Here is a 26,457-nt window from a genome sequence, read left to right as displayed (position 1 = left end):
AGTCCATTAACCCGTGAGGACACCTGCTCCCCCACTAACCTCCTCGTCCCAACCCCCTCCAGCCGCCGCCACCACCCATACCCCCCCACCATGTCCCCCATCCCCCACACCATCTGAATCACAAAGCCCTCCAGCCTCCAACCTGCTCTAGACTAAACTTTCCAGACCACACAAAAGGCAAAGGGGGGGGGGGGGGGGAGATCTGAACACATTTTATCCTCTTGAATGCTTGAATCACTTTTGTCTCTCAGAGAAAGTCACACACAGCTATCTTCACTCATTATCCATCTTTAGCCCGTGTACAATTATGCTTAACAGCTGCATCTACTTACCGTACAGTTGTTAAGTTTTGTCTGATTGGCAACTTGCTATCAGTCCTTAAGTTTGTGCGTTAAGCCACAGATTGCAAAGGGAACTAATTAAGTATTAATTAGTCTTCTTCAAACAGACTTTTTTTTATTCCCAGGCATTGTCAGTCATTTTGCCTCTCAGGCTGTCAAAGACATGCACCGGGAAAATTTATGCATTTATGCATAGGCAATTAGACACACAGACACGCTAGCAAGCCCATCTTTTCTGTAAGGCATATGCACATCAACTAAACACAGGAGCAAAGGGAGCAGAGAGATCGCATTTGTTAGGTGGAGGATTTTAAAGGGAAGATGACATTGAACATTGATACAGACAACGAGTAAGGTGTGCTCATGCAGATTGGAACGTGAACACCAAGCTGAGCCTGTGTCGCATCCGCAGAGTGCGTGCGGGGAGCGGTCGCCATAGCTACAGCGCCTGGTGTGCATCCCACTAGTGTGGGATCTGCTCGGGTGGAGGATCAAGCAGGGAGCAGGGGAGTGTGGTGGCATGGAAGGAGAGCACTGTGGGTGTTTGTGTCTGAGCTGAGGAGTGGAGTGGAGTCCGCTCCTCAACACAGGAGGCAAAAGGAGGAGGAGGAGCAAGCAGATTCCCAAAGGAAAGAGAGCGTTGCTGTCATCCTTTACCTTTGTAAGGAAGGGACATTTTTATGAGAGGCTCTGTCTTTTATGGAGGATGGATCCCATTTTGGATCAGTTTTTAATTAGTTTTCCTTAAGGACAAAGGTGAGCGAAACACTGCATTGTTTTATTTATTTATTTTTTTAAGTGGGAGGGAAATCAGGGCCACAATAGAGGAGGAGGAGGAGAAGGAAGGAGGAGGCAGTTGGAGTGCTTTTAAGTGGGCAAGTCAGGCGGATACCCATGTGGCTCTGCCCAAAGCAACAGACCGGTTTGGGGTTGGTGGTGCAAAACAAGAGATTAAATCTAAGGTGCAGAGAAGTGCAGTTACCAGACTGACAGCGGACATAAGTGATACAGGAGGTTGCAGGGAGATAAAAAGCAGAATCTGCCTCCGCTCTGTCTCCAAAAGTTTCCTAAGTCACTGTTGGAAGCAGGAAGTCTCCTTGTTTTCGCCTGGTCCATAGCATTAGAAAAAACTACAGCGTACACTGGAATGCTAAAAAAGACACCTTTAAAAAGCCAACAAACAAGAAGTTTTGATTATTTGATTATTTAAAATGTATGTATTGCTTTTCTTAGAAGACAATGGGGCTGAACGGTTTTATCTAAAATTAAAATGTTATACAAAATGTAATGAATAGAGTGGTTTTGGTGTTTTTAACGTGTTCTTGTGGCATTTTTCTCATGAAATATTGTTGTGAATCAACGGCAGACAAAAAAATGTTATTGGAAATATCTTGTAGTTCGTTGATGTAGACACTACAATCAGTGGGCCACAAGCCCCCTGCTCCGCTCCCTTCTGATGCATCCACTTGTAGACAAATAGATTCATGAACGTCTTGGTTTTCCTCGTCTGAGCTGGAATCTGGATCAACTCTGTCCGCTGAATAGCTCTGATATTCCTCATCATTTTTGGGGCTTCAGTAATGTTAATTTGGGTGTGTGAGGACCTGTAAGCTAATGGGAGAGTGTGTAAAGGTGGGGGATGGGAAGTGGGGCGGGCTTACTCCACGTCAATTTTAAAAACATTTCCTTTGGAAGTTGACCTGAACTCAAAGTGCAACTGAATACAAGCTGTAAAAATGCTTGTAAAACAAGGTGATGGATTTTGTGAGCTGCCGCTAGTTTGACCATCTCACGGAGAGCAGCACTTCTCCCATCCAACAGTTTCTGTTTCAGGTGTTGAAACAAATTCCTTTAAACTCCCACATGGTTGCAACAGCCATCAAGCAGATTTTGCAGCATGTGGGTTTGTTGCTCCAACACCAAACCAGTTCTATAGAACACAAGAAACTGTTCCTTCTTTGGGACAAATCTACTTTTTGGTAGTTGCCATTTTTTTGTGGAGGGTGCAGGGCAAACAAAACGACAACAACAAAAATACAGATTTTCCCATAAATAAATCGCCCTAAAAGGCTAATTAAAATTAATCGATAAAAACTATTCATTTCCCAGCTCTAGAAGAACATTCCAATTAATTTCAATCAGGAAAGTGTGGCTGAACCATTGTAGCTCCGCTCACCACTGATAATTGTTGAGCTTTTCTGAGCGGAAAGCGGTAGATGGAGGGAGGCTACATCCTGAAAAGGTTACCCGTCATCACAAAGCAAGAAAATCCCCGTTCACAGAACAACATCCCAATCACTCCTGCCTCACACCTCATCCGTTTCCACTGATCTATACTTGAGTGGCAAGAAAAGTATATCTGTTGTCAAACCAGACAATCCATTTGTAACACTGACTGGAACATGTTTCCATTATGCACTTTTCAATAAATAACGATCGGAAACTTGGGAGTCCCGCTGACAGTCTTTTCTTTTTATTTGACTGCTTTTTCCACCATTTTAATTGTTGTCAGTTAAGCCAGCAGTGTCATGCTGTGAAATAAAAAAATAAAAAAACACAAAAGAGATGGTGTCGTTGGCAACACAAAGACAAAGGTCTGCTAGCAGTTTGGATGATGCAAACAAGCGCAGAAGAGACAGCAAGCAGGCACACAATCTAACAAGGTGAGCAAACAGTGCAACAATCAGCTGCATAAACCAGTGCAGGCTGACGGAGAGCGTCTGATTCTGCTGTCAACAATATACATCTGTATATTATGAGAGAAAATCCAATGTTAAAGATGTAAAAAATACAGTAGGAAAACATTGTCTAGGCCACACTTTTCAATGTCAGAACCCATTCCCAGTGCTGCTCTAGCAAGGTCCTCACCAAGAGGGCCCCCTGGCCACACAAGCTACAATCTGTCCTGTTTTTGGGTGGGGTCATTCAGCTGCCATTCTTATTTAGGACAGTGGAGAAGCTTGGGGCATCAGGGAGCAGCACTGCAAACTCTGAATACTGAAAAGGGTTGCAATGCCCGAGTGAAACTCTGCTGCAAAAACATTTTTTTTATCTAATTATGTCCCCCCAAAGTTAACCCCCTCTCAACCTTCTGATAATTGGAATGCTCTTCGTAAAAGGAGTCCTAAAGCACCACCAGATGAGACGACTCTGTTTGAGGTTTTTTTTTCATGTTTCACTGTAGATTTTAGTCCCTTTAATAAATTCACACATTAAGTTTTTTATTGAAAAAAAAACAGAATTACTTAAATTTTAAGCACTTCCAGGGGTTTGGGGAGAATAATTAATGCAATTCCTGATTGGATTGAAGAACATTCTTCTTGCACTGAAAAAAAGACCAAAAATGGGTTTTTAACTACTTTCATGTTCCTTAATTGACTCAGTTATGGAGGGCGGACTCTATTCTCTGCAGATAATCCCAAATGTTACAATCACACAGTATTTTTCTGTTTTTGTTAAATAAATTAGAGTTAGAATATTAAGACAATCAGTGAAAGTTTAAGGAACCAGTAATAAGGAACCAGAAGAAGGTTGGTTTTCTTAGAGCTACTTTTTGTGATAATTGATCAAAAATGTTGTGAAACGGTGAAAAGTCTCGTATGAAATAACATCTGGATCAGTCGGCATCTGCATGATGAACTTCAACTTCTGTAAATCATTTAAATATAATGTTTAAGAACTAGGCTGTCCAAAGGTAAGAAAAAACATCAGGACGTTTTTTTTGTGTATGGTTATTATTAAGGCTGCCAGATGCTTTAAAGATTGCAAAATGCGTGATTACATATGGCATGTGTTTGATTGATCTTAACAATTTTTGAGCTCCAAAACCAACAACATTTCACCTCTGTAACGATTAATTTTCTGCCTACCATGTAGAGACAGAACAAGTGGATAATCAGGCCGTAATAAACCAAAGGCGGAAGTGGAAATCCAACCCTGCTAAGTATCAGAGCGGCTGCAGTCCGCATCGATTGGGCAAGTCATTCTGGAGAGGCGCTTGTCATCCTTATGTGTAAGTACCTCCAACGCTGCAGACTATGTGGAACCTCTGATCGTTTCAAACACATCGACAAATCCAGGTTAGACCAGGAAACATACCAGCAGAGCTAAGTATCCATCGCATCAGCCTGGAAATGATTCAGACTTTTGAGGATCATTTGTCTTCATTTTTTGTATCACTACAAAACTTTTCAACTCTAAAAAATACAGAAAATGTCACTTTTTGGTTTGAATGTCCCATTGTGAAACTGCACTCTGAAGCTGACGTCTATAGCACTCGATGACTTATTGTAATATATAGTATAGTAGCAACAAGATAATGAGCATTGGACCTATACAAAATCTGAATATGTAAATGTCATCAAGAGTCTCAGCAAAAAATTGAACCTAAAACTCAATGAGATTTTTTTTTTCCCAAATTAGTCCCGATATCTCACATTTTTTGACTCAAAGAAACTAGTTTGTTTTCCAGGACTGGGCAGAAAACGTTGAATGATATTACCAATTTGATTTGTTTCAATGTTATCTTAAACTCATGGACAGCACTGTGTGGTTACAACAGTTGGTTGGTTGGGAGGTCAAAACCAGAAAGGACCAGGAAGAAACAAACACCAGCATAGAGGATATGAAGCACATAGATCTCCAACTCCTCACGCTAAGCACTGAGGGATTTTCCGATGACTAAAACTCAAATCATGTTTGAAACAGGGTAAAGTTATCTGCTTGTGTGGCTAAAATATAATCACACCGGTCTTTGTTTATTTCTGCCTCGTTTCTGCTTTCCTCCACAACAGCTTTTCTTCTGAATCGCGCCAGAAGAGGGACCAACATAAAACAGAACAGCATAGGTCTATCTTCAATAAAGGTAGATTCATTCCACATTTTATAGAATCTATTCTCATGGGAGCAAAAAAAGCAGCAATAATTAAACACGCCTCCGTACATATGAAAATATCCCAAATAAAATAATTCAAAAAATGTGAATCTTTGGGCACCCTAGTGTTAAAAATTAATGCTAAATGAATGCTGATGAGCCTTAAAATAAGATGTTTGAGACATCAGCAATGGCTCAATATTCTAAGAAAAACATTTCAAAATACGCTTTTTCTTAAATACATAAATCTAATTTTCATTTAAAGACCTGTTCAGAACTTTCTTGGCAGACTAAATGGGTTAAAATAAAAATAATAAGACTGAATATTTTGCCATTGCAGAAAAATACACGGTGAGTCTGCAAATTTTCGTTCTGTTTTCAGGCAACAATAATTTTTAATCTCTTCTTATGTAATAATTTATAACCTTTATTAAGGTAAAAATAATAATAAATAAACACAGTTTTGTGGAAACTGATTTTTGACATTGATTTTAGAAATAAATCTACAAAAATGAATCAATATGTATCTGAGTGGAGACCTTGTGAATCTAAACCACAATGATTCAGGAATGTGGCATTGATAGCCAGCTCTGCTCCTAAAAAAATGCTATTTATTATTTGTTGCTTGCAGCTAAGGGAAACGGGGGGCCTGTGGAAACATTCATTGCGTTTGTACAATTTTGTTTTAGTGATTAAAAAAAGAATCACTAAAACATGCAATTCTCCTCTTTATTTTCATTAGAGGGGCTAATGAAAATAAAGAGGAGAATTGCATGTTTTAGTGATTCTTTTTTTAAATTTTATTTCACATAGGAATGCTTCTTTTTCTGCTACAGATGGATAAACAAACGCAGGTGGTGGAATGGACCTTATCTCGGAGGTTTCGCTCTGCAGTCTGAACCTGCTCTCAAACCAGCTGATAAACGGGACCGACCGCCGCTCCGCAGAAGCTCGGCAGGAGATCCTGTCAAACCAAGTGAACGGGAAGCACAGAGACATGTAGGACCTAAAGCAGCCAGCTTTTGCACATACTCAGCTTTCAATTTAGACTTATAAACTATAATTTCATGTTTGCTCCCTGTTGCAAACACATCACTGTACCAATAAATAAAAAAATAAAAAAGACACTCCACATAGCATGACATCCCTTTCATTGCAAGGAGGTGAAGGAAGTTATCCTGTTTGTAACGGTTGTAAAGTATTCGTCCCCTAACGCAACTCCTTTTTTTTGCAGGTTTCATATCAGTGCTGGTGCCACAAACAAAAAAAAAAAAAAAAAAAACAAGCACATGAACTCAACACCTGACTGCAAACTCAGCAGCATAAATAATGCCAATATCCGATTTGTCTGCCAAGAAGAAGAAAAAAAAATTCTCAAGAGGCACTTGCAGGTTGAACAATGACTGATACTGTCTCCACCTAACACAGCTGTCACAGAGCTTTATTTTTTCCATCTGTAAACAAAGTCAGGTGTAGACATGAGCGCTGCCGGGCACATGGCACATAAATCATGGAGCTGATTGCAGAGGCTCACCAGAGTACACCTTTGTTGAGTGAACAACAAATTACACTCACTGGCCACTTCTTTTACCAACACATCAACATTGGAGTAACTTTTGCCTTCAGATCTGCTTTAGTGTCACCATAGTATTAATCAAACAAGGTCTAATTATAGTCCCGCATTTCCCGCACTATTTATTTAAAAAAAATGACAGTGCACCTTATGATTCGAAGCACCAGATTAATTCTGAATGTGCTTACTGACGTCAAAGCAATTTTGAGAGGGGTTCTGTCAAAATGTCAGTCTGGTTTACAAGTTGTAAATAAAGTTGGGCAAGATTGTAAATAATGCAGCTGACGTGTAGCAATTTCAAACAGTGATTTTTTTTTCCGTGTTGCTAACAAAGTTGAGAGTTGCAGTTCTTGTAAATACTCTTGTATGGCCAACGCTTCTAACTTTTAACCTGTCACAAAAAAGTTCTAGAATTACCGTGAAAGCAGTTAATGAAGTCTGACTGATGGACTTGTCTCTGACTCTTGTCTCACTTCATGGGCCTAAAGCTCCATTCACACCAACCTCGGCAATGTGAGTTCAAGCGGTCACTTTCAACGAAAAGGTCTATGTAAGCGTTTCAGACTTGCGCGTTCAAAACTCTAGCATTCAGGTCTGCATTTGTTTAATTTTAAGTCCATTTTGGGGCTCTGCGTACAAAACTCCACTGAAAGTGTATTGAAAGTTAAACCAATTGAACTTTGACCGATCAGGGAATTGGATTTGGTAGTGATGTATGGTAAGGGTCCATATCAATTCTTGGAAGTGCCAACCATTTGAAAAGTGATCATGATGGAAAAATTAATAATTGCGGTTTGTGCCCAGCTGGAATTCTATGACACCAAGCCTTTCATATATCGGAATAAAGCTGTGAAAGAAAAAGCCTGGAGCCAGATTTGCACCGCTTCAAGATATTTCACACAAAGCTTCTTCCAACTACTTCCAACTAATTACTTTCACTAATATTGGGTAGCGACAGCTCATTGTGAACACTGTATGCTATGCTAGAAGCACGAATGCCTGTTTAGCATGTCCTTGAATCTGCATCATATGCCTTGTGTGTATAGCTGTATAATTTGGTAGGCTTTAGAAATGACATAATTTTGAAAATAGACCATTCATTTATAGTGCGCTTTATAATCTGGTGTGTCCTATAGTGCGGAAAATATGGTAATTAATGTTTTATTCTAGAGTCATGCACTTTCTACAATTACGATGACCCATAATGGTGATCCATGTGTTGCTCTTTTGAGGATTGACTAATGGACTCTCTTCAAACGGGTAACAAATGCAGACAAATTTCACTTCTTCCATCCCTTTACTTTGGTTTCACATGGAGCAAAGCAAAACACTGGAGACATTACTAGCAACGCCTGGATTGTTGAAGACATTTTCAAACTTTTCTTGATTTGCTGTTGTCCAGATTCAAATTTTTCGGCTCCCTCTCCTCCTAAAACCACTCTGCTTCATCACCTGCTATATTTAATCCACTAGATTTAGTCCAAATTAAACCTGCCAGCGTGAATGGGCCCATCTTTTCTTTTTCTTTTTCCTCTGTACTATCCAATAATTCCTAACAACAGATTTAACGTGGAAGTTTACAGAGACCCTCTTTGTCAGGTAAAAACCAGGTGTTTGGTCTGCTTTTGGAACTCAAATGAGCTTTCATTTGTGTCAAAGAAAACAGACAATCCAAGGTCTTAAACTGATGTGTGGACCAAAACAACCCAAGATCTGATCTAAAAACAATTCGTTGGAGAAGCCTTGGAGTTTGCTAAATGGTGGATTTTTCCACTCAAAGTAGCCAAGTACACTGAATAAAAAGACATGGTAAGAACACTACAAAAATCTGTGTTTCAATTAAATTCAGCTGGTTCTTAGATTACCAAAAGACTGCAAAGTGTAATAAAAAAGAGAGCATCCTTTTCTTGGCATACCCCTAATCCCACCACAACCAGCTTGAAATGTTGATACGAGTTAGTACGGATCAATGCTTTAATGTTGTCTATCCTCTGACCCCCCCCATCTGCAAGTTACAAGAACTCAAGACTCGTCCACTGCAGCTTTTATCAAGTTTTCCGTTGAAGTTTTGCCGAGACTGTGAAAGTTACAGGAAGTTACTGTTTCTCCTGGGGTTCTCGTGTGGTTCTCTTAGCTGTAGATCTAGAGGTTTCTAACATCTTCGAACAGTCTGCCCCATTCTTCTCTTGACATCCACAGGACATTTTAATTAACACAACAGCTGATTACTGGAAACCATCCTCCTTTTTTTTCCACAAAAAAAACTCTACATCAGGGTGACCTTCACCAAAAAAGTGCAGTTCTTGGTGTCTGGCTCCATGCTTTTTTCTACTCATCTTTGCTGCTTCTCATTGGTGGAATATACCTGATTTAGGTCATCGGTATTACGTGTTAAATTAATATCAGAAAAATAAGAAAGGTTGCACTTAAGGAGTGGTTTTAGACACCCAGGATTAAGTGACTGGGCATAAAAATGCAAGTACATTAGCCGTTTTTAGTATTCTTAAAGTGACTTAAATTCCCAGCCTGATGCACAGTTTGAACTTCAGCAAGGCATCTCCATTATGCTTTTATCTATTAATGCACAGAATTATTGCAACAGTATTGCTCAACAAACCACTTTCTGTCAATATTCAACTAAATTAGCCATTGGGTGTAATGGCAACATACTGCAATGCATTCTGTGTAATGGCAATACACAAGCTGGATGCATTTTTTTTTTCAATTCAGGAAAACCCTTTTCAGAGAACTGGTATTGTTTTTTATATAAACAATGACTTCATTTCTAAAGTAAATGTCAGTTTGATCTTCAATTTACAACTAAGCTGTATGGAGAAGAGACAGGTAAAGAAACATAAAAACAATTTACGCGGAAAAAAAAAATTAATGTTGTTGACACCAGCAGCGATTCCACTAAACCAATTCCACTTGTCAAATTGTTTGTTTGTAGCTCCCTCTGTAGCATAATGAGTTATGGACAGCTTGCTGAGATTTGGAATAAAACTGGTTCATGCAACTTAACCAAATAGTGCAAAACAACTCGAAAAGACGCTTAAGTGGTAATTGATCACCATAGTTGGTAATTGGGAAGATTTAATCATTGAGGAAAACACTACAGGAGGCAGAATTTGATTAACACAGACACTTTGGTAAAACTAAACACCAATATCATAAAGGGGGTGTTTTAATAATGCCATTTTTAGTCAAAACCCAAAAACTTGTGTCGTTTTCCAGGACATAGTTTCTGCAGAGCAGCAGTAGTTCTTTAGAAACATGCCTCCGAGTTATGGGCGAGACCGTTAATGCAGAGCAACTCCGCCCCTCTTCCCCTTCCTGTTGCTGAGAGCTCTCGGTCTACACACTCTCCAGCTAGCTTACAGCTCCTCACAACCCCAAAATGACATTAACGCTGTAACAAAAATTGGGGAGCATTATTGGGGTTAAAGTTACAGTTTTGAGTCAAATGCCAACTCAGACGGAGAAAACAAAAGACGTACATGGATCTAGTCGTCTACGAGTGTATGCATCGGAATGAAGCAGAGCAGGGAGCTTGTGGCCCGCCCAGCATATTTTCTACGTCACAAATAAGATTTGAGTGAATTAATACTCTGAAATGCAATTTTAAGCTTAATTACATGTCCTTCATTAAGAGAAAAATGATGTTTCTTTTTACGTGTTCTGTTTCAGAACACGTAAAAACAGTTTTCGTCTGTGTTGATCCTTAAAGGGGCCATTATCTTTTAGACTTCAGAACTATAAGAATTTCTCATATTGCTATATTGAAGTTTTTCAATTATCATTTTAATATTTTACTATCAAAAGGTAATGATGTTGTATAACAGGATATAGAAGACAAAACTTTCTTCTGCCAGAAACCTTTTTAACGCCTTGGATCGACTCCCTTGTCCTAATGCGTGTGCAAAAGGAAAGCTTTTGTTATCTCCTTCACTTCTAGAAGTGTTAGATCTCCACTTCACTTGCATTTGCTTTGCTTTCACAGCCTCTCAGCCCAGAGAAAGTGACTGTGCTGAAATCAGGAGAAGCAAGAGTGCAAGCAAGTAAATCCTCTTGGCCATATATAGGGCCTCCAATGAACATGCGTCTTATCTACTCCCACTTCCTCGCATCCTCTGTGCCCCCCAGCAGCGCTGAAAAGCCCCACGTCCCATCCAGGGACAGAGAAACCATCTGGTGTTTGGGACAGCTCACATGAATGTGTGTCAGGAGGAGGCGTGCCAGTGTGAATGCTGGGGGGGGAATTTCAACGAAATCTAGAGAAAGTGCGAAAACCAAAGGTGACTTCACCTGAAGAGAGGTCTGTGCAGCTCACCTGATGAGTGACTTCACGGTCATCAGTGTTGTTGGTGATTAAAGACCTAAACAACAGCAGGTCGTCTGTTTGGTGAGCCTTAGGGGTTAAATCTGTGACTGGAGTCCAGATCACATTAACCTACTTCAAACACACAGCTGGGGCTTCTTTAGGGCAGTGATGCTTCCACCACACTCACAATGACTCCTCCACCCTTCACATCCCTCACGCAGGTGACAGCAGCAGCTGTTCGTCCACGGCATTCATCCTGCGTAAAAGAGACGTTTTCGATGACTTACCGAGCAGCGCGCAGGCGAGGAGGAGCGCACCGGTTGCCATTGTGTGCGCCGTTTCTTGCAGCTCCACTTGCTATGTCCTCCTCTACTACAGTCGAGGAGCTGATGTCCGCAAGGGTCAGGCAAGTGTGGTCAAGCGCTGGAGGAAGAGGAAGACGAGGAACGATCACCAGGCGGAGAAACAGCTGTTTTCTCCAGTCAAATCCAGAGTTGGGGAGTCCGGTGGTGTGTTGGCGCGCGCCGCCCGTCTCCTGTCGCTTCTTCTTCAATCTACCTTTCTGCTTTTTTTATATGGCTGACGACGTGTGCCAGTCGCCACGGCGACCCAACCCTGCTTACTACGCATCCAAGACTGCGGAGGCGCCCCGCACACCGCCACCTCCTCAAAGAAAATAACGCAGACAACCTGATGTGGACTTGCTATCTAATCTGAACGTCGGAGAGTCCAGATAGGTTTGGAGTCCGAAGGCAAAGCGGAGCAAGCCCTGGTCGGTGTCCTCCAGTGATGGGAGAGCGCAGCAGCCGCCGCCTCCTGACTCTCCACCGTAAATCTCAGCGTCTAAATCAATCTCCAGCACCGCTGAGCCCGGTGGGCGGGCGCTTCGGATGAGGCAGACCGGCCCGGTGCTCGAACACAATAGGTCTGTTCGATTTACCTGAGCTACTCCTCTCTAATTGAAGCGCGTAAACGTGAGGCTGTGGAGCTGACGGAGAAATCCACCCGCGCGCTCACGACCTCACACGGACACGGCAGAGCTGTCTTTCTATTTTCCAAGGTTATTTCCTTCCGTTCAGGGAAAGCACATTGTTACTTTGAAACTTAACGGCGTCCCGAGTGGTCCCACCCACCCCCCGGAAGACCACGCCCCGACCGCGTGGGGCCGACTGTGGGAGGGGTGGAATTAGCATTTCTGGGTTAATAAAAAAAAGGACAGAGATGCATTGTTTGGGTCAACAGAATAAAATCAAGGTTGAGTTTACTTCCACATAAGATCCAATATATATCTAAATAAATATCTAAATAAGAGCATCTTTTGATTCTATTCTAATAGCGTTCCCAAATGGTCTTTAATAATGAGTTTGCCATTTTTAGAGAAAATAAAGAAAATGGATGTTGTTTTCTAGGACATACGTACTTCCTGGGGAGCGTTGGTGGTTCATCAGAAAATTTGCCTCTGAGTTGTGGGCAGGACTGTTAGTGGGAGTGAGCCTTCCCTCATTTCCCATAATCCCTTTGTTTACACTCTCTTACAGCCCCTCACAACCCCAACCTAACTTTAGCGATGCAACACAAATGGCTAGCAGTATCAGAGCTATCCAGCCATAAAGTTTTGAACAAAATAGCAGCTCAGACAAGGAAAATGGAGACGTATGCTGATCCAGTCATCTTCAATTGGATGCATCAGAATGGAGCAGAGCGGGGAGCTTGAAGCTCACCAACTAAAGCACCTACATCTCTGCTACAAACTTCTTCAAATGACATATTGTTGTCTGCTCCTTATTCACAACAATCTACATAAAGAAATATTCAGTAATTCAGTTTTAATCCTAATGTTTTTTATAAATGTCCTCCATCATAAAAAAAACAAACACAATTTTCATTGGAGAGGGTCTTTACTTGTGCCCCCCCCCCCCCAATAAGTGACCTTCTTCTGTTTAATTAGATGAATTTTTTGCGCACCCCCCTTTCCTTCGCCACAAACAAAGCTCATGTGAACATTATGAGATGCCACTCTGTTAAGGAAAATGCTGCAGGAAACGTTCCATCAATAACCAAACCTGTTTTTGATCCTCAGCAGACAAACCAGCAGCTTCTGGTGTGTTTTGCTCCTGACTCTAGTGAACTGTTCTTATTTCACAACAAAAAATAATAATAAAGATGTGAGTTTGTAGATGAAGGAGTCTGATGGAAATTTTTTGGCCTGTGCTGCAGGAATGGTAAAGATATAAATCATTCTCACTTCGTCCTGATGATAGGTTTGAACATAAATAAGTTCATAAAAACAGAGAGGTTGGCGTGGGCCTCCAGGCTCTGAGGGGAAGATAATACAGAGCACTCATAAAGGATGATCAGAGGGGGAATTGTTGGGAATAAAACACATTCATCACTAACATAACCTTGTGTGACATTTAACAAGAGAACTTGACTAAAAGAAGAAAAAGTCCTTTTTTCCTGTAGGTGTGACAGACGCTGCTACAGCTTCGCTCCATTCTGATACTTGTGCTTTTAAAATGGCTCAAAAGATTTTTAATTACGTTGATATTTTAAAAAATGTCCAAATTATGTTGATTTTTATGACATTTTCAGTGGTAAGATTAAAAGTCTATTCATGTGACTCAAAGGCAGATGGTTCATGTTTGCATTTATTGGCATTTTCAGCTGCTTTTCTTCTATTGTTTTTAAATTAGCAACATTATTTTGATGTATTATGATCGTAAGGTCACCTCTGTGGTCTTTTTTTGTTTTGTGTTCCACACTGCTGAGTTGAAGTGAAAAATGCTGAGCGGTTGGGCTGAAGCTGTGCTGTTGCCCTCTTTGGACCATAGCGTTGCAAAACAGATCTTTGACCCTGAGTGTGTCACTCCTGGTTAAATGTAAACAAAATGCAGTTCAGAGTGGGATTAAACTGATGCCGGTGGGTTTTTGTGTTTTCAATTCCCCCAAAAAGTCTCTCTTTTGTTGCTGCAACAATACAAGTAGGGCTTGTTAGGTAGGCCAGTGCGTTACACCTGGTCTACATATTCCTGCACCTAAAATTAGCTCAGTTCTCCACAGACTCCTCACTGCTCGGCCAAATGATGGCACAGCTTGCACAGGCAGGTTCCCTCAAAGGCAGATGCATCATTGTTTGAGCTCATAGTCAGAAGAAGAGATCACAATGAGTCCTCCCAGAAACAGAAGGCTGTATTATGTTCTTTTTACAATGGGATCTGTCATCAAATAAAGCTTTAATGTGGGCATTAGTCACTGTTTTATAGTATTTCGGTCATATTTGTGGCCTTGTTGCTGTATTTGCTGAGCTTCTTGCATCGCATTGATGAAAGCTGCAAATTTTGGGGGGAAACTGTCTTTTGTGGAGTGATTTCACTGAATATGTACTTTTATTCTGCATCCTGACAACATATGAATGATTCATTAAGTGCCTTTGAGCTTTTTGGGGGGGGGAGTTTGCCTGCAGACACAAAGGCGAGTCATGCCCAAACTCTCACACTTTTGGGTTTTATGTGAGGACTATATGGAAAAAAAATGAAAAGTAAACGCCACCTCAGATTAGAGATGAAAATATGGCTAACTCAGAAATGTGAAATGGCTTTTAAATACAGAACTTGCTTTTAAGTCTCCCACTGAAATCTAAAGTTACTCAAGAATTTGAGTTTTTTTCTTTTTTGACTTAAATGATATCTGAAACAACTAAGAGAGTCATAAATAAGTGAGCAGAAGTTCTTTGGCTCTAGTAGAGGTATCAGAAATAAAAATAAAAAAGTGGATCTGTGAGCTTATTTTAAAAGGATTTCTTACTAAGAGTTAGAGAAAGATAGGTGCTAAGGCATTGAGGAAAGTGACAAATAACTCCATTCGATAGAGAAACAGACAAGAAATAGTTTTCAGATTAAAGATCTGGTTTAAACTTATACTTTTTGGAAGAAAAACTGTCTTTCTTGGGGAGGAATGGAGTGTGCCAGACTCTTTGAAGATGCGATGTGAGCTGGGTTGCTGATGATAAAAGTGTAGCACGTTGTACGGCTGAGTTCATATCAGCTCAGGAGATTATACGCTGCTTTGTCAGAATACCAATCATTAAATACAGCAGACTGCCGCGGTTTAACGTGTCATGTTGCTTAGTGTCAAGCATGAGCATGTTTCTTTTTTTTTTTTTATAAGATGCAAAGCAGGCTCAGATTTCCAAACTTCCAGTGCACTTTAAACTCACATATACAGATTCACTAGCCTTTTTTTTTGCATTACATTAGACTACAAGGAGCACAAATCATCACATTTTTTTGCAGATTATTCATCACAAGGGTTCCTAATGTAGAGTATTAATATGAGATGACTGTCAGGCTTCTCCCATCTATCTGGTCTGAATCTTCTTCCCACCTCTCGTCTCTGACGGTCTTTTTTTCTCCTCCAAACTTTGTTCTAATTTTAGCACTTTATATCCTCTGTTTTTTTTTGACTCTCTTAAGCTATGATTGCCCAGTAAGTACGTGCGGTGGTGTTTATGTGTGTGAGGGTGGGTGGGTGGGTGTACACGGACGACAGCTTCCAGCAGCACACATCTTGCTACGATAGATTTCCAAGTAGATGTAGTGACATCAGACCTTGTTGTTGATAATGTCCCCTTGTTGTAAAAATCACTACAACACTAACACTATATAATTTCAGAGCCATTAAATGGTACATAGTTGCAAGAAATGCTCTACATTTATATAATTTTAGATTATTACACTGGTGAGCTTGGCAGTTAAAAGCTTTAGAATCAGAGCAGCCGGAGATCCTTTCACACAGCCTGACTGAGCTCAAAGCAGGTACAGTGTTATTAAACTCTTTTACACCTCGAGCAAAGTACACAAAGCTCTCAGTTATTCAGTCACTTTGAATTATTAAAAAAAAGGGCTGAACAGTGGCTGTTACCTTCAAATTTGACATATTTGGCACCCCCCAAAGTAATTGTTTGCCAACAAAAACAGTTGGAACCACAACAGAGATGAAAACTAAAGGTGGGGGGGGGAGAAAAAGTACAGAAACCTCAAAAACAGGAGTGAGAAAGACAAAAATAAAATTCTAAATGAAATGCAAACATACATCCAACAGGCAAAGATAGAGTAGCTTGGTTAGCTCCAGCAGCCCAGTGAACCCAGAAGGCATTCAGACGGATGGATGAGTGGAGGTAAAGTAACATACACTCACTGGCCACTTTGTCAGGCACACCTGTCTAACTGCTCGTTAATGCAAATTTCTAATCAGCCAATCACATGGCAGCAACTAAATGCATTTACACATGTAGACATGGTCAAGACGGTCTGCTGCAGTTCAAACCGAGCAAACGAATGAGGAAAAAAGGGGATTTCAGTGACTTTAAACATGGCATGGTTGTTGGTGGGATTTTCACCCTCAACCATCTCTAGGGTTTACAGAGACTGGTCAGAAAAAGAGATAATATCCTGTGAGCGGCAATGCCTTGTTGATGCCAGAGGTCAGAGGAGAATGGCCAGACTGGTTTCAGCTGACATAAAGACAACAGGAACTCAAAGAACCACTGGTTAAAACCGAGGTCTGCAGAAGAGAATCTCAGAACCACAACACATCCAACATGGAGGCAGATGGGCCTCAGCAGCAGAAGACCACACCGTGTACCGCTTCTGTCTGCTAAGAACAGGAAACTGAGGCTCCAATTCACACAGACTCACCAAAACTGGACAATAGAAGATTGGAAAAACGTTGTCTGGTCTGATGAGTCTCCATTTCTAGATGGTAGGGTCAGAATTTGGCATCAGCAACATGAAAGCATGCATCCATCCTCCCTTGACTAAACCAGACATTCACATTTAAATGGACCATGACTTGTTTTGGAAGCCTTCAGCCACACAAGTCAGCAATCATTTTGCACCAAATATTAATCAATCTACAAACATGTGTTCTCTTAAATGTTGCATTAACAAAAGGTCTTCCACACCTGCTGACTTTGTGAATGCATTTTAGGCATAGTTACACTAATATCAATGTTTTTAAAAATAAAAAAAAAGGGACATAATGTAAAAACTCTGTTTTTTCCCATTTTACAGTAAATTCTGTCTCGGTCTCATATTTCCCTTTAATATTCCATTCTAAGCTGCTCCAGCAACTTGTCAGTATGATCTAAGGGACATGTGAGTGTGCATATTCTCAGTGCATTTAAAAATCTGTTTTTTGTGGAAAAAGGCTTTGTTGGGCTCTGATGTTCACACTGTGATCAGCGGAACAAGCCACACACATTTATGACAGGTAATGGCGAAGCTATCCTGCAGAGCAACAGTGGACTTCCATGTTCACTTTCCTCAGTGTAGGAGGCAGAACCCACTTTTCTGACATGTTCATTAAGAATATTTGCACTAAGTTTCATGCATTTGTGCCACAATGAATCGTTCTTTGTGCGTTTCCGTCTTTCTTTAGTAGCTTGATTATGAAGCTGTTGACCGACGTGCAAACACAGCTGAACCTCATTCATTATTTATCTGCTGTTCATTGATCATGTACACACAAACACACACTCACAAGGACACAATATTCCCAGGGAATATCAGATGACTCAGCTTGAACAGACCGAAGATTGCTCACCTGAACTTTTAGCAAAAAACAGCCAGGTTATACAAGAGACGCACATTTTCTAATCGTTCTGCACAAGTGTAGCCTTACCGGTGTTTGCTGCTGGGAAACAGCAGAAAGGTAGGTGCTATCTATTAACTCAAGGTTACAAGATGTGTGTGTGTGTTTTCTTTTTTTGGTCAATGGCTACACTGTGAAAAAGAATGCAACTCCCCCACACCACACATCCGTTTGAACTGACATGAGTCACGGCTGGAAGAGGAGGTATGTGGGCAACATCGCTTTCTAAGAGCCCAGCTAACAAAGTACCACATAGCTGAATCCCATCATTTTTTCCTGGTTACAACGAAAGGACACGCAGCATTTTATTACTTCATAAGTGAGGCAGTGTGTTGGTACATTATATCTAATCACATTTCTGTGACTCAGACCGTCTCACCACATCAGATTTTAGCTAAGGTGGATCACAGCCTCTTAAACACACTGAAGGCCTTTGATTTAGAGGATGATTATTTGTTTTTACGAACCGATTCATTTAATCGTGAGGGCTGTGGTCTTTAACTTTTCTAACACCTATAATTTCCTCTAGATTGTTCTTAGCTTTTTTTTTTTATTGAGTTCCCTCTTTTATTGCTCTTTTGTAAAAGCAAAAGGAAGTGGATGTTTGACCCGGGCCACTAACTGATAGCCAGGGTTTAAAAGGGTGGGTTTAATTTGACAGCAGTAATTATTTCTTAAAGAGTGGACATTTATGTCACAGTCACACTCAGCTTTAAGTTCCCTGGATATTACTTAACACTCAGGGTATTTTCAGATTGAAAACATTGCCAATAATGAAGCCTCAAATGGGGACAAAGCAGAAAAAAAGTCTCTAACAGGATGAAAAATGCCTTTAATTTTGAGATAACTTAAACATTTGAGTGCAGCTGTTCTCTAGACTGTAGTAAAAAACATCCATCTTTACCATTCGCAATTTATTAGCAGGTCAAATTTATTTTATTTTGAAAATAGGAAGTTGTTGGTGTTAAGGGGAATACATTTTTCTTTTAAATAATCTCACTGACTTGGTAAAAGTGCTATTTTGGGGAAGCTAGAGTTCAGTTTATTTTCAAAAAATAATTTTGTGACCATAAAAGTCAGTCCTAAGATAGTGGTAGAATTTTAATGCGATATTTAAGCGATAGCACAAGCTTATCTTTTACCGAGATAAAATCAGGAAAGATAAAATAAATAAATACATTTTAAAAAATCACCTAAATTCCAAAAATGTCCCTTTAGGGAAGGAGTTTATTCCAAACAGAGGCAGAGGAGAATGGTTTGTTTCCGACTGGTAAACAGTACCACCCGCTGGCTGGTACACATGGTTTAGACATGAGTGTTGTCTCTTGTTACCAAACCCAGCTGGCGCAGGTGTGGTTTGTGGAAAACAGGTAAAAAAAATAGTTGAAGGAAATCCAGAAACCACATAAGAGCTCCTTTGGAAAAACAATCGCTCTTGGATAAGGAAAAAAGCAAAACAAGGAAGCAAACAAAGCAGGATGTGCAACAGGAAGTATGACAAGACCCATCCAACTGAGGAAACAAATCAGAACAGTATAAAGGGAAGTAATTAATAAACAAGTAACAGCTGTTGCCATTACACACTTAAACCAGATGTGACAAAGCAAAGAGTGAAACAACAAAGAGCCGAACAGAATGAAAGAAATTCATCTTCTACAAAAACCAGAAAACACAAAAAATAGCTCATTTGAAGAACCAACAATAAAGAAGCAGTCCATAACTCCTGTTTATTGAGACAGGATTGAAAAAAAGAGGACATTGTGCTGTTTGGTTTTTGTCATTTATTTCACTTAAACTCCAAAAACCAAAGCTTGAACCCAAGGAATTAAATCTTTGACCTCACTTATGTTTGGCAGTTTATCCAATCAAATCAGAGCGAGTGGGGTGAAGCGGTCAAGCACAACCCTTCTTGCAGGGTGAGATTAGGGGTAAAGACTGTAATTAAGAGAAAAATTAGGAAAAAATGTCTGCATCTCTAAAAGTGTCCACTCAGCTTTTCCAGAGCAAACTGAGCAGAACGTTCTTTCATATTGGCAACAAACGAGATAAACTGTTCATTAGCAAATATTGGTGTGCTGGCTGTTCATTACTGTTTTTTTTATTTCCATTGCAAGCAAACTACCATCTGCTTCCCCAGTAGAGCTGTAACGATTCATTTTAGCAATGAATCGATTCATGTCACAATTTGTGGATAACAATGCGATTCATTGTCAATGACTATGAGCCGGTCTCGAAAAAGCTGTCATCTGATCTTTCCAGAGCGGAAAAAAGGACATCCTTCCTACTGGTCAGACCCCCTTCACCCTAAGGTAACAGTGTTTGTCCCAGAGCTGTTTCCTACAACAGTCATGCCCATCAAGCTGATCCCAGTTGACACTAGGAAAGAGGTGGGCTGTCAATCAAGGGGCTGATACATGATTGGAGTGATCCCATTTCAACCTTTGGCGATGTTGACTCAGCAATCTACCACCCATCACCAAGCAGGTTCAAATCCACAACCTGAACGCTCCATGACCATCATCCTTGTGTCATTCCTGTTTACAGCCTCACCTCGCTTTCATTATCTCAGTGTTTTTCAACCAGTGTGCCGCGGCACACTAGTGTGCCGTGGGAGTTGGTCAAGTGTGCCGTGGAAAATTGCCCTCATTAACTGATCTAAAAGCATTTCCCATCTCCAGGAAATCAGCTCTTTGTTCATCCAAACAGGTCCTGATAAAACACTGAGTAGTTAGGAATATAAACGATCATAAAATACTTTTTTCTTTGTGTTTATTTGATTCTATTAAAGACATTTTGATAAGAATGACGGTAACGCGAAATAGCTGCAGCTATAACTGTGTAAGGAAAAGTCCCGCAGCTTTTACTGTCTCCACGACTCCACCAATCATTCTTGAAGGCTTAATCACATGTCATCAGTCTGACCAATCAGAAGTGGTTAAAGTCTCCACTTCCTTGTTCCAAATTAGCTCATAACTCAGTCAGTTCCGACAAAAACACCAGCTAAAGCTCGTCTTTAGCGGTGTAGCTTTCCACAGAATCCGGTATCAGACCGTGGAACAAGTGAACAAAACCATGAAGCTCAGAGACGCGAGTCTTTCTGCCGTTTTCTCGCAGTTTTCACACTACATCTCCCATGATGCATTGGCTTAAAGGGACAGCGTCTTGAAAACACAACGAACATACAGCTTGTATGTAACTTAACTTTTATTACATCTTTTAGAAAAACATCTGCAACTTCCTGCTTTTTCTGCCACAATTATCACAAAAATGCAAGTCAGATTGCCGGGGGGGGGGGGGGGGGCGCTGTAGATCAAAACAGACTATGAGTTTCTGCTTTTTTTTTTTTTTTTGGGATGCTGGTGTGCCGCGGGATTTTTGTCAAGGTAAAGTGTGCCGTGGCTCAAAAAAGGTTGAAAAACACTGCATTATCTAACCTAAATGTTCCACCATTATCTGTGCATATCCATCCAGTTCTTTTCCAGGTGAATCTCAGTGACGAACAGCAGCTTGGAGTTTGCAGATAAGGATATTTCTGAGCAGATTTTTGTTAAGCAGAGGTGAAGCCCTGGGCTTTTGGTCACTTCCATCTTATCTGAGCTGCCTGCCAAGCAGGAGAAACATGAGCCTACCTCAGGCTGACTCACGCTCCTCACAGTCTTCTACTCCCATCTTCATTTATGTGGACACTTAAAAAGACACTAACACACCTCGGGTCAGGAGCATGAACATTGGTTCTGATGCAAACGCTGCATGAGGACCAGTGTTTTTTATCAGAATTCCCGTCACAAAACAAATTCCTGTCTGTGAGGTAATGGTGAGCTGTGTCTCATGAAGCTCTTGATTTGGAACTACATACCTGTTTGACTGGCTGGTAATCAGACCCATGCAGAAAACCTCTCCTGACGTGCCTTTGATCCTCCCCTTTTCTTCCATGTCTCTCAGTCACCAGAAGCAGGTACAGAGAGTTACACCTTTGTTGTGATGAATGGCTGTCCTGCTGTGTAAATGGTCTCCTGCAGAAGCAGAGACAGAGAGAAATTAAACTTGCAACTATCATACAATTGTAACTGTCATCCACATGCAGAAGGAAATCCTCAATGGGATCTAAGACGGATCCAGTCCAAACAAAATCCCACAACGTTGAGTAATCAAATGAATTATTTTGTTTACGGTAATTAGTTGCTTTGCAATTTTTGATCTACAACAAAACATTCAGCATTACCTCAAGGACTGCAGAAAGAAAAGACGGAAAAAATACTTGAGATATTTAGTAGAATCAAATTCTAAGCAACAAAATAAAATTTCCCTCCTAAAAAAAGTGAATGTCTTGAAAATGTTTAATATTTTTTGCCAATAAATTTAAAGAGTAAAAAGCATATTTGCATTTGAAATGAACTCCGACTTCATGTCTTGTAGTGTGGTGTCAGGTGACATAAATAGATATAAATAGGTAGGAACCTTTTTGTGTCGGAGAATATGATCGGCAAAAATGCTTTCCTTTTACATTCACAAAATGCACATCCATATTTGAAAAACTTTGGATGTTGTTTGTTTTCATGGGTGAAACACAGACATGCTGTCGAGGTCGGCTCTATACGTTGATGTCATGAAATGGGGAGCACCCACAAGGAACGTAAGGCGTTGTCTTACTTCCGGGTAAGAAAAGAGCTCAGAAAAAATCTAATAATTGTTAAAAAAAAAAATCATTCTTTTGTAAACAAAGGTATTATATTGTCATATACATGGATATTATTTACCATAAAAGGCTTAACAAATAGCATGGTTTTGGCCTTTCAAAGGTAACTGAAACTTAAAATTCAGTATCTTAGAAAATTAGAATATTGTGTAAAGATTATTGACTGTAGATGAAAACTGGACTGAGTGACCCCGCCCCCTTTTGTTCCAAACAGGAAGTACGCAGAGACTCCAAGAAGCCTAAATTCCATTTACTTTTATAGAACCAAAACAGCTTGTTTCATTCTATTTGCTATTTGCTATCCTTTTTTAACATTTGAGGTAATTCTAATTGTTTTCATTATATACACTGACCAAAAATATAAACGTAAACTGTCGTTTACACCAATCCAGAGAATCCCAAACATGCTCAATGGGTGACATGTCCGGTGAGTATGCTGGCCATGCAAGAACTGGGATGTTTTCAGCTTCCAAGAATTGTGTACAGATCCTTGCAACATGGGGCCGTGCATTATCATGCTGCAACATGAGGTGATGTTGTTGGATGTACGGCACAAGAATGGGCCCCAGGATCTCGTCACGGTATCTCTGTGCATTCAAAGTGCCATCAATGTTATGCACCTGTGCTCTTCGCCCATGACATATGCCTGCCCATACAATAACCCCACCAACACCATGGGCTGCTCGATCCACAACATCAGAAAACCGCTCACCCACACGACGCCACACACGCTGTCTGCCATCTGCCCTAAACAGTGTAAACTGGGATTCATCCGTGAAGAGAACACCTCTCCAACGTGCCAGACGCCATCGCATGTGAGCATTTGCCCACTCAAGTCGGTTACGACGACAAACTGGAGTGAGGTCGAGACCTCGATGAGGACGACGAGCATGCAGATGAGCTTCCCTGAGATGGTTTCTGACAGTTTGTGCAAAAATTCTGTGGTTATGCAAACCGATTGTTTCAGCAGCCCTCCGAGTGGCTGGTCTCAGACGATCTTGGAGGTCGACATGCTGGATGTGGAGGTCTTGGGCTGGTGTCGTTACACGTGGTCTGCAGTTGAAACTTGGATGGTTGGATGTGCTGCTAAATTCTCGGAAACGCCTTTGGAGACGGCTTATGGTGGAGAAATGGACATTCAATTCCCTAGCAACAGCTCTGGTGGACATTCCTGCTATCAGCATGCCAATTGCACGCTCCCTCAAAACTTGTGACATTTGTGGCATTGTGCTGTGTGATACAGCTGAAGATTTCAAAGTGGCATTTTCTTGTGGCCAGTCTAAGGCACACCTGTGCAATAATCATGCTGTCTAATCAGCATCTAGATATGGCACACCTGGGAGGTGGGATTGATTGTATTGGCAAAGGAGAAGTGCTCACTATCACAGATTTAGACAGATTTGTGAACAATATTTCAGAAAACTGGTTATTTTGTGTATGTGGAAAATGTTTCACATCTTTGAGTTCATACCATAAAAAATTGGACCAATAACAAAAGTGTTGCGTTTATATTTTTGGTCAGTGTATATAAATAAATATATGTATTTTTATAGTAGTGGTCATTTAAGTGATAAACCGGCCAATCAGAGGCCTCAATAAAAGTTTGTGGTCTTGTGTTGAATGTACAAAATGTTTGAGTGACAGATCTGAGCCCACTTTCAAGTGGTAGAAGGGTGGACTTCCAACAAGCTCACCACTGATTGGCAAGAGTGGTTGCCATAGAAACATTGACTCAAATCGATCCGGGCCAGTCATCAATCTGGTTCCAACATAGTAGAGTCCATATCTCAAAAAATGGCGACTGATTTGACTTCATTTTGTTGGCACTGGAAGTAAACCACTTTTCATGAGTGATGTCACATTCGCTCGGTCCAGTTCTCTTTTACAGTTCATGGTAAAGTTTGAATGTTGGAAATGCATGGTGTCACACCCGCTAATCAAATTAAAATACCTGCAAAGGTTTCCTGAGTATTTAACTGGTCTCTCAGTCTGGCTCTTTGAGCTATGCAATCAAGGGGACTTGCCTGATATTCAGGAAACAGTCAGCAACACCCTATGCAAGGAGGATTGTTGCTCAACAAGCTGCATGTTCTCGGAGTCCAAACACGTAAACTGAAAAATGAGTGAAATAAATAAGTGCACCAGAAACCCTTTCCTAACATCTGATAACTGCAGCCTTCACATGATTGTTAGGCAAAATTCTTTCAAGTATTTGGGGGAGTGTCAAAAGGAGAGGACTGTGGGTTGAGCCTCTACACACAGACAAATACCAGACATGGGCTACAAGTGTCGCATTCCTCTGGTCCAGCTGCTTCTGAACCAGAGACACCATCAGAAGAGCCTTACCCAAGTAGAAAATGAACCTCAAAAGTCCAAATTTATCTTGGTAGATAAAAGCAAAGTTGAAAATCAAGGTTCCAGAGTGTGGAGGAGGAGTAGAGAGGCTTAGAATCCATATTGGTGGACGTCCAAGGTAAAGTTTTCAGTCAGTGTTGCTTTGGAGCTTGTCATCTGCTAGTGTTGGTCCACTGGGTTTGCTGAAGTCCACAGTCATGAACCAAAAAATTCTAGAGAACTCCATACTGCCCTCTGCTGACAGACTGTATGGAAAACTGGTTTTATATTCCAGTAGGTCTTGGCACCTGCCCACACTGCCAAAGGTACCAAAAGCTCTCTCAATATCTAGGATGTTCCTGTGCCTGACTGGCCAGCAGACTCACCTGATCTAAACCTGATAGAAAAATCTATGAGCTGCTGTAAAGAGGAAGATGAGAAACACCAGATCCAACAACACTGATGACCTGAGGGGAGCTTTCAAAGCTTCAAAGGGGTTTCCATTACACTTACACAGTTCTACAGTCACAGTTCTACAGTCACAGATGCATGATGCATTGATGCAGTAATCCATGCAAAATGAGGACCAACCAAGAAGTAGGTGCAAAGAAATGTGCATAATGTTCAGAAGGCTGATATTTGTGCTCAAAAATCTTTTTTTTGCCGTTTGATTATCTAATTTTCTTACATACTCTGTAGTTGGTTTTATTCCTCTTTATCATCAAAATGCAATAAAGCAAAGACTTGAAAATTTTAATTCTATGTAATGATTGTACTTTCACAGCATTACTTTATGATATTATACTATATTCATACTTTCAACAATAATCTTACCTGTACGTCTCCCTCTTGAATAGAATAGAATATAATAGACTTTATTGTAACAGCAGTTAAATTGTGGGTGGTTCAAACAGCAGCAGTGCACAGGACAAAAGTGAGAAAGAACAAACAGTTTAAGGCATAAGGCTATGTCATTGTTTATTACAGTGAGTCTTAATTGTTGATCATAACCACAACAAAGTGAAAACCATTATATTTTCTTTACAAAAACTTCAATCAAACCATTTAGAAATTTACTTTTCATCAGTGTTGGTTCTTTAAACATCTGATTTAATTATCCTTGTACAGCAGCTGATGCCGCAACAACAGTGTTGTATTTGTGGTGTTAGATGTTTTTGTACAAGCTTTTTTAATTCTGTATTTGGTTCAGATGAACAAATGATTTTTAACATTTTTATTTAATGTTTTTATGTGTCTTTAAAGTCCCACTCTAATGGAAATTGTGTTTTTGGTGTTTTTAAAATGTTAAATGGCATTTTTCTCATAATGTAGGACGTAAATGAAGAAAAATGAAGATTAAAACTGGGATTCTATGTTTTTCTATGTTCAAATCACTGTGAAACAGGAGCAGACGACAAAACGCCTTTAGAAGAAGCCAGCTGCATTGACGTAGGTGCAACGATAGGCAGTCCAACGTCTTGCTCTACTCCATTCCGGTATATCCACTTGCAGACAAATAGATCCATGAGCATTTTTGTTTTCCTCGTCTGAGCTGGAATCTGGTCTGAAAACTGAACGGCTGGATAGCTCCACTATTGCTCACTATTTTTGTTGCACCGTTAAATGTTACGTTGGGATTTTAAGGGGCTGTAAGCTGAAGGGAGAGAG

The 26,457-nt window shown here is 40.5% G+C and overlaps 1 protein-coding gene and 1 long non-coding RNA gene across 2 annotated transcripts in view; one reads left to right on the top strand and one right to left on the bottom strand.

Moving 5' to 3' along the window:
* Positions 1–12,604, bottom strand: part of LOC101171453 (immunoglobulin superfamily member 3) — a 115,570-nt gene extending 102,966 nt beyond the window's left edge. The window contains exon 1 of the mRNA XM_023950580.1: positions 11,396–12,604. Within this exon, the coding sequence (XP_023806348.1) occupies positions 11,396–11,435 (40 nt within the window). The 5' untranslated portion in view covers positions 11,436–12,604. The remainder of the gene's footprint in view (positions 1–11,395) is intronic.
* LOC105356836 lies at positions 738–6,340 on the top strand. The gene is made up of 4 exons (XR_002292870.2): positions 738–1,097; positions 4,218–4,353; positions 5,135–5,205; positions 6,051–6,340. It is a non-coding gene; the product is annotated as an uncharacterized LOC105356836 (long non-coding RNA).
* Positions 12,605–26,457: the final 13,853 nt, after the last annotated feature.

The sequence above is a fragment of the Oryzias latipes genome, chromosome 21, assembly GCF_002234675.1.
Source record: "Oryzias latipes chromosome 21, ASM223467v1".
In the NCBI taxonomy this organism is placed as follows: domain Eukaryota; kingdom Metazoa; phylum Chordata; class Actinopteri; order Beloniformes; family Adrianichthyidae; genus Oryzias; species Oryzias latipes.
Note: the sequence above shows the minus strand (reverse complement) of the source record. Positions and strands in the feature narration are given on the sequence as shown.